This window comes from Hesperophylax consimilis, chromosome 23, assembly GCF_061612785.1.
Source record: "Hesperophylax consimilis isolate HC1 chromosome 23, BYU_Hcon_1.0, whole genome shotgun sequence".
Classification (NCBI taxonomy): Eukaryota; Metazoa; Arthropoda; class Insecta; order Trichoptera; family Limnephilidae; genus Hesperophylax; species Hesperophylax consimilis.
Window position 1 is genome coordinate 20,734,385 of NC_142858.1, and position 13,238 is coordinate 20,747,622.

The 13,238-nt window shown below is 34.0% G+C and overlaps 1 protein-coding gene across 2 annotated transcripts in view; it reads right to left on the reverse strand.

Moving 5' to 3' along the window:
• whd (carnitine O-palmitoyltransferase whd) overlaps positions 1–13,238 on the reverse strand; it is a 68,317-nt gene that overhangs the window by 49,199 nt on the left and 5,880 nt on the right. For both annotated transcript variants that reach the window (XM_089646018.1, XM_089646017.1), the window contains exon 2: positions 8,837–8,989. In XM_089646018.1, the coding sequence (XP_089502144.1) occupies positions 8,837–8,977 (141 nt within the window). In that variant the 5' untranslated portion in view covers positions 8,978–8,989. The remainder of the gene's footprint in view (positions 1–8,836; positions 8,990–13,238) is intronic.

Here is a 13,238-nt window from a genome sequence, read left to right on the forward strand (position 1 = left end):
AGTAGATAAAATTCTACTTCACGACATAAGAGGGGACCTAATATAATTCCAGACAGATTATAATACATAAACATTAAAAACATCGCTATCTCTTAATATTTTTTTTTGGCAGTAAACCTTCGAAATTTACAGACGAGTTAAAACAGGACTTCGCTATGAAGAATAACTCAGTCAATTATTTACAAGAGATGTTAATACTAAATAAATAAGATAAGCCACTGTCGAATCAGATGCGAATAATATTACGAGCTGTTTACAGTCCTAATAAATAATTATGTTGTTTTGGAAATCGCTAACAAGCAACCTTCACAAACACACAAAGGGTCTTACTTTAAAAAAAACTGGAAGAAAAGTTCATATTTTTCGTGATAGCCTCGAAACACTCAACTTGGGTTGAAAGAAAAACAAAGTGTAGTTTTTCGCACCAATTGACATTTTATTAGGCAAATCATAAATATTGTATATTTTGAATGCCGAGGTGTAAAATTATACAATGTCTTGAATATAAAAAAAAGTTATTTACATATTAAATAGATATTCAAATGCTGATTTCCCAAGACCACCTTCGGATTCCGTCGTTTATTTACATACTTATTTAAATTTTGGTGTCAACATTTTGCCATGGTTAACCGTTGGTTGCCATTGAATATTAATCTAACCCTGAAAATGACCAAAAATACAAAAGCGCGTTTATGGTAATAATTTTGTTGCCGCGACTTTTCCGGCGTTCTATCTACTTTTGGCTTAGCTGTAAGATATATATATATATATATATTTTAAATTTATTTATCTATCAATATAAAGTTTTTTACGTGTATTTATCGACATCTGTCTCACTAGGGTACACCTGTGTCGAGATAGACGTATTCAGATACTTAAAGAATATTTACATGCATGACTAAATCAAAATACGAATTACAAAATTGTATACATTTTAAACTATGGATTCAATAGACAGGTAATAGAAAGAGTAGGTACAGGTACGACAATATTGTAAATATATATATGCAATATAAATGCATTTAGTTGGAGGACGTAGTTACAAAGGAGTTTTTATAAAATTATTGATTCTAATATTTTATTTTGTATTTGAATTGTTGTTATTGTTTACGTGTAATTTGATTTATAGATGTTTGCGATAGTGGGACGCCCAATACTTGTTATCCATTTCTTTATTTCATGTTTGAATTTGGTTATTGACTCTGTTTGTCTAATCGTGGCTGGTAGTGTATTGTATAGTTTGCAAGCTGAATGAATTTAATTGTTAAAAAAATACAAAAGAAAGAATAAAGGATTACATTTTCTTCCATGGACGTAAACTAACACAAAACGCGCAAATTCTATAAAATTACCTTTCAGATAATAACACAATTTAGATATGAATACTATTGTAAGAGAAGTCAGATAAGGAACTAATGTTCGTCATTTAGAAAATGTGCAGTTTCGGTTATGACTGTTATCAGCAATGTTACTCCATAAATAATATTTCAAATAAATTAATCCTGGCGTAAGTATGCGATAGACAGACGACAATCATTAAAACAATATGGGGAATTTGGGGTATCGTCACCATAAGCCCAAAACTGATCAGGTAAATGACAATTTATACAGAAGAGATACATATTTAAAGAATATTATTAAACTCTTTTTATATGAACATATACTAACTTACGGATAAACAAATAATATTTAGTAAGTTCATATAATTATTACACATTGTAGAAACAATGAAAAAAAAAGTTGCTCACCTAACTTATCTCTTATAACGGGTTTTCCAATAAGAGGTGTTATTTTGAATAGCCCGCTATTTCGGTAGATGTTACCTTTGAAGCTGTCATTTTTTGACATTTGACAAGTAGAAACTACGCCATTAATAAAAATAGAACGATACACGCTTCAACAACGCATTGAAATTATAAAAATTCACTTGGGTGAATCAAATGCATCATCTTGAGTGATGAGGCCCATTTCCACCTCGGTGGCTTCGTCAACAAGCAAAATTGTCGCATCTGGGGCTCGGAAAACCCAAGAGTTATTTTTGAAAAAGCCTCTCTATCCTCAACGTGTGACTGTTTGGTGCGGTTTATGGTCCGGCGGAGTCATTGGACCTTACTTTTTCGAAAATGAGGCTGGAGCAACAGTTACGGTGAATGGATTGCGCTATCGAGAGATGATTAATGATTTTTTATGGCCGGAATTGGGTGGTATTGATCTGGACAACGTTTACTTTCAACAAGACGGCGCTACGTGCCACACAAGCAACGAAACCATTGATCTTTTACGATTTAATATCAAAATAACACCTCTTATTGGAAAACCCTGTATTATTAAACCTACCCCAACATTCATATAATAATACACAACAAAAAATGTAACAAAGATGTTTGTAATAAATCATGTACCATACTAAACCAAACAACTGAAATAAAGTACCTCGGTGTAATTGTAGACCAACATATGAAATGGAACAGACACATATGTGAACTTGTTAAGCGCATTAGAAAATGTATCTATATATTCATTAGATTAAAAATATACATTACACAAGCAAATGCTTTCAATGGAAGAGTAGTAAAAAAATACAAGATGTAAAATTAATTATGTACCATGTAAACATATTATTAAAAATAAAAAATAATTACAAAAAAAAAAAAAAAAAATTAAGAAATGTTCTCAAGCTAAACAACCTGAAAAAAGTCTATTACGCACTAGTCCAATCATTACTTCAGTATGGAATCATTGGGTGGGGAGGTGCATATAAAAAAATTTTAAGCTCTGTAAAAGTGGTACAAAAACTAATTATTAAAGTAATTTTGAAAAAACAACCAACATTCTCTTCAGCATCATTGTTCAAAATTTTCGAAGTACCAAATATTGAAGACCTCTATAAAAAAGATGCAATATTACAAATATATAAAGAAACTGTAATAAAAAAACTTAAATTTAACTCATCCTTAAGGTGAAACAGATGTGACAATTCCCATACAATCTATTTTTCAGCCACATTTGAAAACTACAGATAATATTTTATTTATTTTAGTACCGAAAAATAATACTCGTAATGAGTTTATCGCGAACGAAAATTTCACTGTTCTATCACTTATAATAACCAAGTAATTAAATTAATAATTTTAATAATTTTAACATCCAAATTCCTCTATTTTCAAATCAACAAATGCACAATAATTACATTTACAAAGGCATAAGATATTTTAATAGTCTTCCCGAAGAAGTGAAAAAAATACCAGATTTTATTTTATTCAAAAAAAAGGTCAAATTTATCTTTAAAAAAATTAATATCACCTTTCAAATGTTATAACTTCAATTCATGTTACAACCAAAATTAACGTCGCAATCCTCTTTTAAGTTTATATTTATTGTACTGTATTTATGTTAATTACTGATATAAACATGAAATAATTGTGAAATAACTCCTACGCCAAGCTCAAGAGCTAGCACTCTTCATTGGAGTAGAATTTCAATAACATATGTTTTTTATGTAAAAATGCCTACTTAATATGAATTAAACCTATCAATTTGATTGTCCTGAAAAGGGAAACTTTCACAGTTGGACAGTCAAGGATTCATTAATCTTTAATTTGTATTTAATAAATAAATAAATATATATATATATATATATATATTGGAATTTCACTTTCGTTTTCGTGAATGAATAAACGCAAATCTTTGAAGCGGAAATCAGCCCACTTCCCGACATCCAATCGAGCTGAGACTCGGCAGGTAGACTCGTCGGTGACAATGCATTCTATCAACTTTTGTGTCAATGACGCATACACTCGTGAACATACATGCTTTTCTCTGAAATTGGACGACATTACACCAGTTAATATACGAAATCTTTGCAATCGGGATTTGACTCAGTTGTTAGCGCGGTTGACTCCAGCCCATGGGGAGGATGGTTCAATCCTCAGTCAAATTATATTTTTAAATACATCTATTAATAAATTTGTTGGCTTTTTCAAAACTATGCTTAAGTAAAATAGTCATATTACATGATACCTCGTCAAACTGGTCCAATTATTTTCCATAATAAAGATGATTTTGCTCTAGTATAACTTTTACTTACCGAAAAATAAAACCGTAAACATAGAGCTATACAATTAGAGGCGCTCTTGCTTACCAATATCTCGTTGAAACGTGCTCCACTATAAGAACGGGATATGCGGTGCGCGTAGAACGGATTCGATAGTTTTAGTTAGAGCGTTGGAGGTCAGTTAGTTGCAAGTAAAGAAGTAACCCATTCATTCGTTTCATGCCTCATCTGATATATTATATTTGAATGACCGTACAGTTAAGGATTGTTGGCAATGGAAGTGGCGTCATCTGTTATTTTAAAAAATAACTATCGATGTTCTCCAACAACGGCAATGGGTTTTATCTGCCAGTCTAAATATAATACATCAATGGCCGTACACCACAATTTAACCACATTTGACTGTTTTTATATTTGTTTATGTGAATACCGCAGAAAAGTCCCAATTGCTTCTAACCGTCTGGAGCCAGTGAGACTATGGCATCCCCAAATAGGGGTATGTTGTAAGGCTGAAGGTAGTGGGGAGGGGAATGAGATGGAGAAGGGGAAGGTGAGGAAGTACCTGGCTATTCAGATCTGGTCACCAAACACGGCTAAAGCCATTTCAAGCCACGTTTAAATTTTGAATAATGGTCTTTCACCAATATAATACATATATTATTTTCATGCTTTTCGAAATAGGTAATACAAACTAATCAAATATAATTTATGTGCCCAATCAGGGATTTGAACCCGCAAACTCGGGATTCGTAACCACTACACCACGGAGGCCGTCAACTATTTCAATAAAACTGGGCACTGGGTTATATACTAAGACACAATGAACACAGAATATTTTAATGCTGTAATATTTAAATAACCCCCATTGTTTACCCAAACCATGTATAATATTTGTATTTTATCGGTGAATGTAAATTACATGTAAGTGAATCAAGAATTAATCAACCACGTTTTTAGGTCCAATATATTTCCTGTGTTTACCCAATATTTTTAGGCATAAGATACGGAAGTTGATGAATAATCAATAAGGTATTGTTTGTTGGTAAGCATGACCTAAGTACTTAATTTGAACGAATGTGTGCTGACTTTACTATTATTATAAAAGTCCTTCAAACTCAATTCAATCCATTTGCTTTGCTCATCGCATTAGCTAACATTCGTAATGTGTTATGTGGCAAGCAAGCTGGGATTCGGCGCACTCATTTGGAAGCCAATTTGCTACTGTGTATACAGGGTGTATCAGCATGTACCCGACAAACTTTAACCAGCTTTTCCTTAGCACATTTGGAGTAAAAAATGTTATGGGCACTTTGCTGTCCGGTAACATTTTTTAAAAATTAAAAACAAAAAAAATATAAAAAATCCACACTCCGTCACTGTCATTGTTTCTCGTGTTCAACGGCTGTTATTATCAAGGGTGTCAAAAAGCATCTTCGCTCTTTCATACACACTAAATAATAATAGTTAAAAATGAGACGAATGGTGCCATACCATTTCATTGTGATTGTAAAAGCGCGCCAATGTAGGTACGTACGTACATTATTCAACGAATTCGAATAAAATATTGCCGGATGGGTTTTCAAACTTTGATAAAGGATAAAACAGTGGTGACATGTAGTGAAAATATGAATGAAAAATTTTTTATTAAAAAAAATGTTACCGGACAGCAAAGTGCCCATAACATTTTTTACTCCAAATGTGCTAAGAAATAGCTGGTTAAAGTTTGTCGGGTACGTGCCGATACACCCTGTATACATAGAATAGATAATCCACCCAATCTCGAATTGAAAGGAACCTAATGTCGCCAGTTTTAATAAGATTTTTCAACTGATACCCCAATAGATAAGCCAATGAAATTGATTATCTGTTCTCTAGAATCAAACATACAACTTTTGATCAAACTTCATCTGAAGTAAGATAAAAATGAGCTTACTTCTGTCTGTTTACCTTTTCACTGATATAATAGACAAATCGATAATGATACGCCTAAGATTTACGCCTGTAGTGGCAGCTATATCAAGGGTCATATTTCAGAACTACTAATGCGCGTTTTACACGATGTTTTTTTTTCCACACCGATCCCCGTTCAGCATCTGTCATTTGCCTTTAGTGTTGCCGGCAACCGATCATCAAAAGTACGAACGTAATTCGAAATATTGAACAGTAATACACGCTCACAATCAGTAATAAAACTTGTTACAGTATTTTTATCAAACTATATATACTTTTTTCACCCCGAAACCTTAAATGGAAATTTGGCAAAAAAAAGTACTGTGTAAAACGCTCATTACGATAAGTCGTGAGATTGGATAATTGCGGCGAATAACTCAAGTAATGAGAGTGAAAAATACGCGACTTAGCTAAGCTATTATGATATCCCTGGTCAGGAGTTTGATGAGCATGTAGAACTGCGTCGTGAGATAAATCTGTAAAGTCATCGACTCGTTGAACTTTGAAAGCAATCAAGTATAAAGTGTTGATATCTCGGAAAACCGCCATTGGCATTCTTCCCGAACTAAGCTGACGTAACCGTGACGCCAAATTCCACCAAAATACAACAACATTACTTGTTGCATTGAATAATTAACGATATGTCACATGACATAATCTGATTTCAGATATTCACGGTTGACTACGTTATGTACCATAACACTGTTGTGTGAATGTAGGTACCTACATACAATTTTAAAAGGTGAAAATAGTATTCGCATGGAATACTTCACCGATCTCGATGCAATTTTCGGGTTCATTCATCATAGGTTTGGGTCGATTGTGATCTACCCGCTAATAGTAACCCAAACACCAACGAGTGTCGCTTACTTTTTGATAAAAGATTCGATCGTCCAGTCCCGTGTCCAATTATGAATGCCGCTGTGGCGAGCGACCATAGATATCTGAATTTTGTAGACCGGGCATCACGAATCTCTTTCTCGTGACATACAAATACAGATGGTGTTTACCTGAAATCTAAAATAGGCTATCGTTTACCTACTTTCTACCTATGTCAAACGTAAGTACGGTTACTTTCAATCGATCTCTCTTTCTACTTTATAGCATTTTTTCCACGTGTAAAAGTATCCGAACACTTCGCCAGTGGGTTGTGAACGACCCAGCTCTAATTCATCATGATACCACCTTAAGATGCTTTAGGTCCTGAGACTGCGATTGGTTGGACAATGAAAGAATGCCAGATGACGGTACACGAGTGTTGAGGTGCCCCAGCGTAAGCGAACAAGAAGACCGAGGAAGAAATGAGACTGTTTGAAAGACGATTGGAGTAGGACGGGAAGGAGTGACGAGTGATTGCAGTGTATGGGTTCGAGAATCCAGTTTTACTTAACCCACAGCCATGCGAGAAGAGGAATGTCCTTGGTTTGAAAATCAGTTTATCGATAACAAACAGTCTTAAAGTCTAGAAAAGTTTAGAAATTTCATGAAGTATGACTAAATAAATACCCTTCAAAGTGGTTAAGGTTAACTAGTATAAATCAATTGATATAAATTGGACGTATAAAACATAATTCATATTCCAGAACAATTGAAGTCGTCCCATAATAATGCGTAGAATATTGTACGGAAAACTAGATCAAGAAATATAATGCCCACGAGGCTATGTGTCACAAACAAGTACAGTGCCAATAGGTACTTAATTTCTTGTCGTACCTTCGTAAACCTTTTTGCCTACCACCGAAGAGAATGTCGAAGTTACAATTGATTATAAAAATTGACTACGAATCACGAGACATCCTTCCATTCAATATATTGATCAATAAATCATTATAAACGACTTGTTTATACAATACAAAATGTGTAAAACTCGTTTCCGTTATTATCATCGACGTCGATGTATTTCAAATAAGTACGAATTCCTCGATGCACTTTCTCATTGCCAGGAGGTCAGGGCAAAACCCCCTAGATCGTCAGGGTCGCCGAGGTATTTGGAAAGGTTTCCGTTAAATGTCCATTCGAAAAGTAAGTTTTAGCTTTTGAGTAAATTGTGATAAGCAGAAAGGGACAACTATCACGTTGTTAAGTATGTCACATTATTACAATTTGATAGAAAGCTGAAAGGCACCGAGAATCGGCGTTTAAAGAGAACTTTCAAATGTCAAAAACACAAAATGGCGCTGAATGGCCATTTGATGACAATGTTACATTTGAATTTCTGTGAAACAGTAAAGTTGAAGTACTTTGAAGAGCGGAGACGATTTCTTAATCACCAAGACTATATTTATATACATTTCAAGGCACGAAGAAAGGGAATTAGGCAGAGGCGGCTCGTAACTTTTGGGTGTAATAGAGTGCTAATATTACAAAAATGGCCTAATTGATGTTGTTGTAGCTGAAAACGATTTTATTAATTTTTTTTAACTCTTTTTTGTTGTATGAAGATTTTCAGGAAATCCGTGCGACGCACGGCCAAACAACATCAATAATGCCATTTCGTAATATTAGCACTCTAGTACACCCAAAAGTCACAAGCCGCCTTTGGAATTAGGTAGTACCAAAGATATTAGAAGAACGAGATGTGCTATGAGCAGTTCATACTGTGTGGAATTGTTTTGTCCAGTGTCGCCGGTTTTGTTCACCAATACTACTGCACACCTTCGCTTACGCTAAGGTATCCGCACTAATACATAGAACAGATTTCTGTGCGTACACGTCCCGATAGTATTCAAAGTACCCTAATTAGGTAGTACTCCGCCTACGGTCCGGCGGCCAACATAGCATATCTTCTAATATCTTTGGGTAGTACGCTAGGTACTGGGTACGAGTACTCACCCTGAACCTGGCAAGGCGCTTCTTCCACGAGCGCACGCCGGACTCCCAGACGAGGTACAGCACCTCGCGGTCAAAGTTCACGTCCCATCCCTCGTGGGTGATGGCGAAGGAGAAGGCTACGGCGGAGTGCGCTTCCGCCATCTTCCCCCTTCACTGGAACACACAACACACATACATTAAACACTTTATGAGGCATTACTTTAAAACTATTCGAGCGATGGAGATTTCCGGGTGTTCGATTTTCGTGTTAAGGCGATGCACTACGTCGTGTAATATTTTAAATTGAACCGCTATTAATAACAACCCTTACGTAGATGGCGATAAGGTTTAAATTCCCGCTTAACACCATCCGCCTGTTTTGATTTATGCAAGAAAAAAACATGGCCAAAAAGTGCCTTTTATTTTATTTTGTGGATGTTCAGGCATAAATATTTAATTTTTTCCGATCATTTTATAAATAACTTAATTTTCCACATTATACAATAAAATCATAACCGAAAATGGGTTCGTAAGTGGGAGATTTTGAACTTTAAAGCAGTTTTCATAGGCCTTTACATTATTTTTTTCGGGGCTTATAAAAAGACTTATCTAAAAAATATTCGATTATTTCAAAGGCCAAGATGTATTCTACTCGCAGTATTTAATTAAAGCATCTGAAACATTTCTAGGCGACCAAATTTTCAAACCAAAAACACATGATTTTGAATTACTACGTATGGCATCGCCTTAATTAATATCTAATCTCCAAATATTCGTACAGGAACATATGAACTGGTTTCTGCGATTTAAAGTCAATGAATCCGCCTTAATTTCATCGTTTATCCTGTACTTTTAGATTTTATAAAATTCTTTAAAAAATCGTTAAATTTATAATTAATTTTAATTAATAAAAATCACCTATTCGAAATTGGATAGCAACCACTCGAGTGGTTTAGTTAACTTAGCAAAGAATAATAAAAAAGAACTTATAATATTGGGAACACAATGGGATATTTAAAGAGGCACTATTGTGTGCTAATATCTCGCCGATTATGTGAGTAGCAGTTCAAATTGGACTAATTGGAAAAATTGAACCATTTTTTCGATTCGTGTTTCATCTATGTAATGTAATCAGTTCCAATTTTGAATGGCAATTGAATAGAGATTTCTGTTAAAAATATTATATTATAGGCGGGTATTTATCGCATGTCTAAATTTGCACATAAACTTAAATTTTGGAAATGACACTTAACTTCAAAGAAATGTCGAGTTTTAGAGTTCATTGAACCGGAGTTACAGACACACAACCTAAATTTGTGGAAAATTGTAATAATTAATACGCTATTTTTTGTGGAAAATCGCGCCATCGGAAATTTGCCATTGCCAAGCGAAAAGACCAAATATATTGAAAAAGTTTGAAAATAAATGCACCAACCACAGAAATTAAGATTGATATGTCGTAAATATCATGCGACTTTTTACTTGGCAAAGAAGAAAAATATGTACATTAAAAGCAGCATTGGGGCATACAAAAACTAACTTCATTTAATTAGTGTAGAATGAGATGACAATACCAGAGGAGGAGCGCTCTGCCTCTTTCTATGCAACACCATGAATCAAGTTAAAAGTTCGCAATAACAGTATTTATTAAATGAAGTGTATCAATTCAATAAACGACATTAATATGTTAATTCAATAAACGACATTAATATTTTAAACGTGTGAAATATTTGGAGAACTCCATTTACAAAAAAATAGCCAAACTATGATTGAATGTCCGGAACTACTTCAAAGAATGCAATTAAGAGTGGCCATCAGACAAAACACATCAAACATCTCTCAAAGTAACACTAACTCAAAACAAAAAACACATTCACTCACCGCGCTTCATACACACGTAACATTTTGTGGAGGGTATTTTCAAGTGAAGGAAGGAGGGAAGGAAAAAGGTATGAGGGGTTTATGGAAATCTTGGGATCAGTGTGTCCAGGAGTGACACGAGTGGCGATGGGTCAAGAGTGACCAGTTGGAGAGATCAAAGGGTCTCCCCAAATCAATTCGACTTATTTAACACAGCACCTCACATGTGCAAACGTAAAATCAAAAAATAAAAACTAGATCCATCCTTTTTCTCTCCCTCCCACCATCCCCTACCCATAGGCTAAATATAATAACTAATAATAACCCATAGTAACTCTGTTCTACTTTACACTCGCTAAATTAAGACACATAATTGAAAACCTTTTGTTGGTTGTGTAGTAAAATACATAGGGTAATGTAACTCTGTTCTACTTTACACTCACTAAATTAAGACACATAATTGAAAACCTTTTGTTGGTTGTGTAGTAAAATACATAGGGTAATGTAACTCTGTTCTACTTTACACTCACTAAATTAAGACACATAATTGAAAACCTTTTGTTGGTTGTGTAGTAAAATACATAGGATAATGTAACTCTGTTCTACTTTACACTCACTAAATTAAGACACATAATTTAAAACCTTTTGTTGGTTGTGTAGTAAAATACAATATTTTACTACACAGCATGCTATTTGTAATATATTTTACTATTCAAAATATTATGACTGTTGGTTCCAAAAAAAAAATAACCTAGACCCCAGACAGGCTAATAAAACTGATGTGTTCACGTCAACTTTTTAAAATGTTGACGCGAACACATCACTGAATTGATGACAGTGACAGTTGACTCTTAGACAGGTAAATAAAAGTGATGTGTTCGCCTCAACATTTGAAAAGGTTTGATCAATTTCACCGGAAGTAAGGAAAAAATTGATCTTGACCGAAATTGGCCCACTAAATACTCAAACAACAAACTAGAATCGGTGCATAAAATTGAAAAAATAAATCCGAAGTTTTTCTAATATATATTTTAAAATTTGGTTTGACTGAGGATTCAGTATTCATTCATTCTTCCTACACGGGAACTGGAGTCGACAACTCTACTAATCTCGTTAAATGCTGATCCGGTAGGACCAACATTTATTTCGTATATTGACTGCGGCATTGTCATCCGATTTCAGAGTAATCCATATATGTCCGCGTATTTACGTGATTGATAGAATCTATTTACATCGACAACGAGGCTATCGATAAATTTTTAAAAAGTAGTCACGTAATTTGCAGGTTCTACCATTTTTCTTAATTTAATAAACATAAAATTTTTTGAGCAGTTAGATACTTAATTCCAATGTTTGCAATATCGGTTGCATTCATTACCGAAAACAAAAGTAAAATTCTAACAGATGTATTTAAAAAATAATCTAATAAGAATACAAAGTTCACCAGAACTGGTGAGGTATTTGCTCTTGTTGTTGCAACACTTCCTCTAAACTAAAGACCGTTCAAAGCAAGTGCGATGAAACAGGTTTAGCGACCGTGAATATCAAATAGCATTACGCCCCAGTACTGATTATACCTATGAATAATACGGTAATAGATGCATAGACGCCCAAGACTACCTTCTCTCTAACAATCAACACAATGCGTAAACATAAATATATAACTTCTTCGAATTCAGCAAGCTTATTTTGGTGTGGCACCTTTTTAATTAAAAAATATTAATCTCTTCTTTTGTGTAGACCTTATTTTATATATACCGTGTATCTGTTGTCGGATATTTTATGCATTTGACATACATAGAATACATGCGCAAGTCACGTCCGTCGTAGATATTGTAGTCGTTTCATTTAATATCGATCATTTCAGCAGATTGTCATTATTGTTCAAATAATGTTCGAATGAAAAATGAAAAGCCTTGTTCACAAAGATAGGTTGTTGCTAATGGCAGCAACTTCTAAATGATGATAAATTTATAATTTGTAATTGAATAAAATACTAGTATCTATTTATTGAACTATTTGGCAGTTAAAAATAAGCCGACGTAGCACAGTGGCTTAGTGCACCTGACCGGTAATCAGAAGGGTGCGGATTCGATTCCCGTCAGCGACATTATTTTTTCGGAAAATATATATCAATTTTTTTTTCAGGCTAATAATTATTGCTTTTAATAATTTGTTATCTTTTTTGCTTTGCATAAAAACCTTGTCTTGTAAACATAAGTAGTATATTTATTTATCAAAATTTATATAAAAAATCATAAATCAAAATTTGAATGCTTGTTTACTTCCATTTTCCATCTGCCAGGCATCCCGTGACGGCTATTTAATTTATTTTTAATAAACATTTAACTTTATTTATAACCGTTTTGTGATAAAATCACTTCAAGGGCTCAAACATAATGGTATGTTAAGAATTCGGACAAAGTTATTTGAAAGCTCTGTCCTGAAATTTTGCAATATTTATAGGGCGTCGGCGACACATTACGCTATACGCATTATGGCTTGGTCTATTTTAGTACATCGCTCGCTATACACTACCAATGGAACGTATGGCAAGAGATAA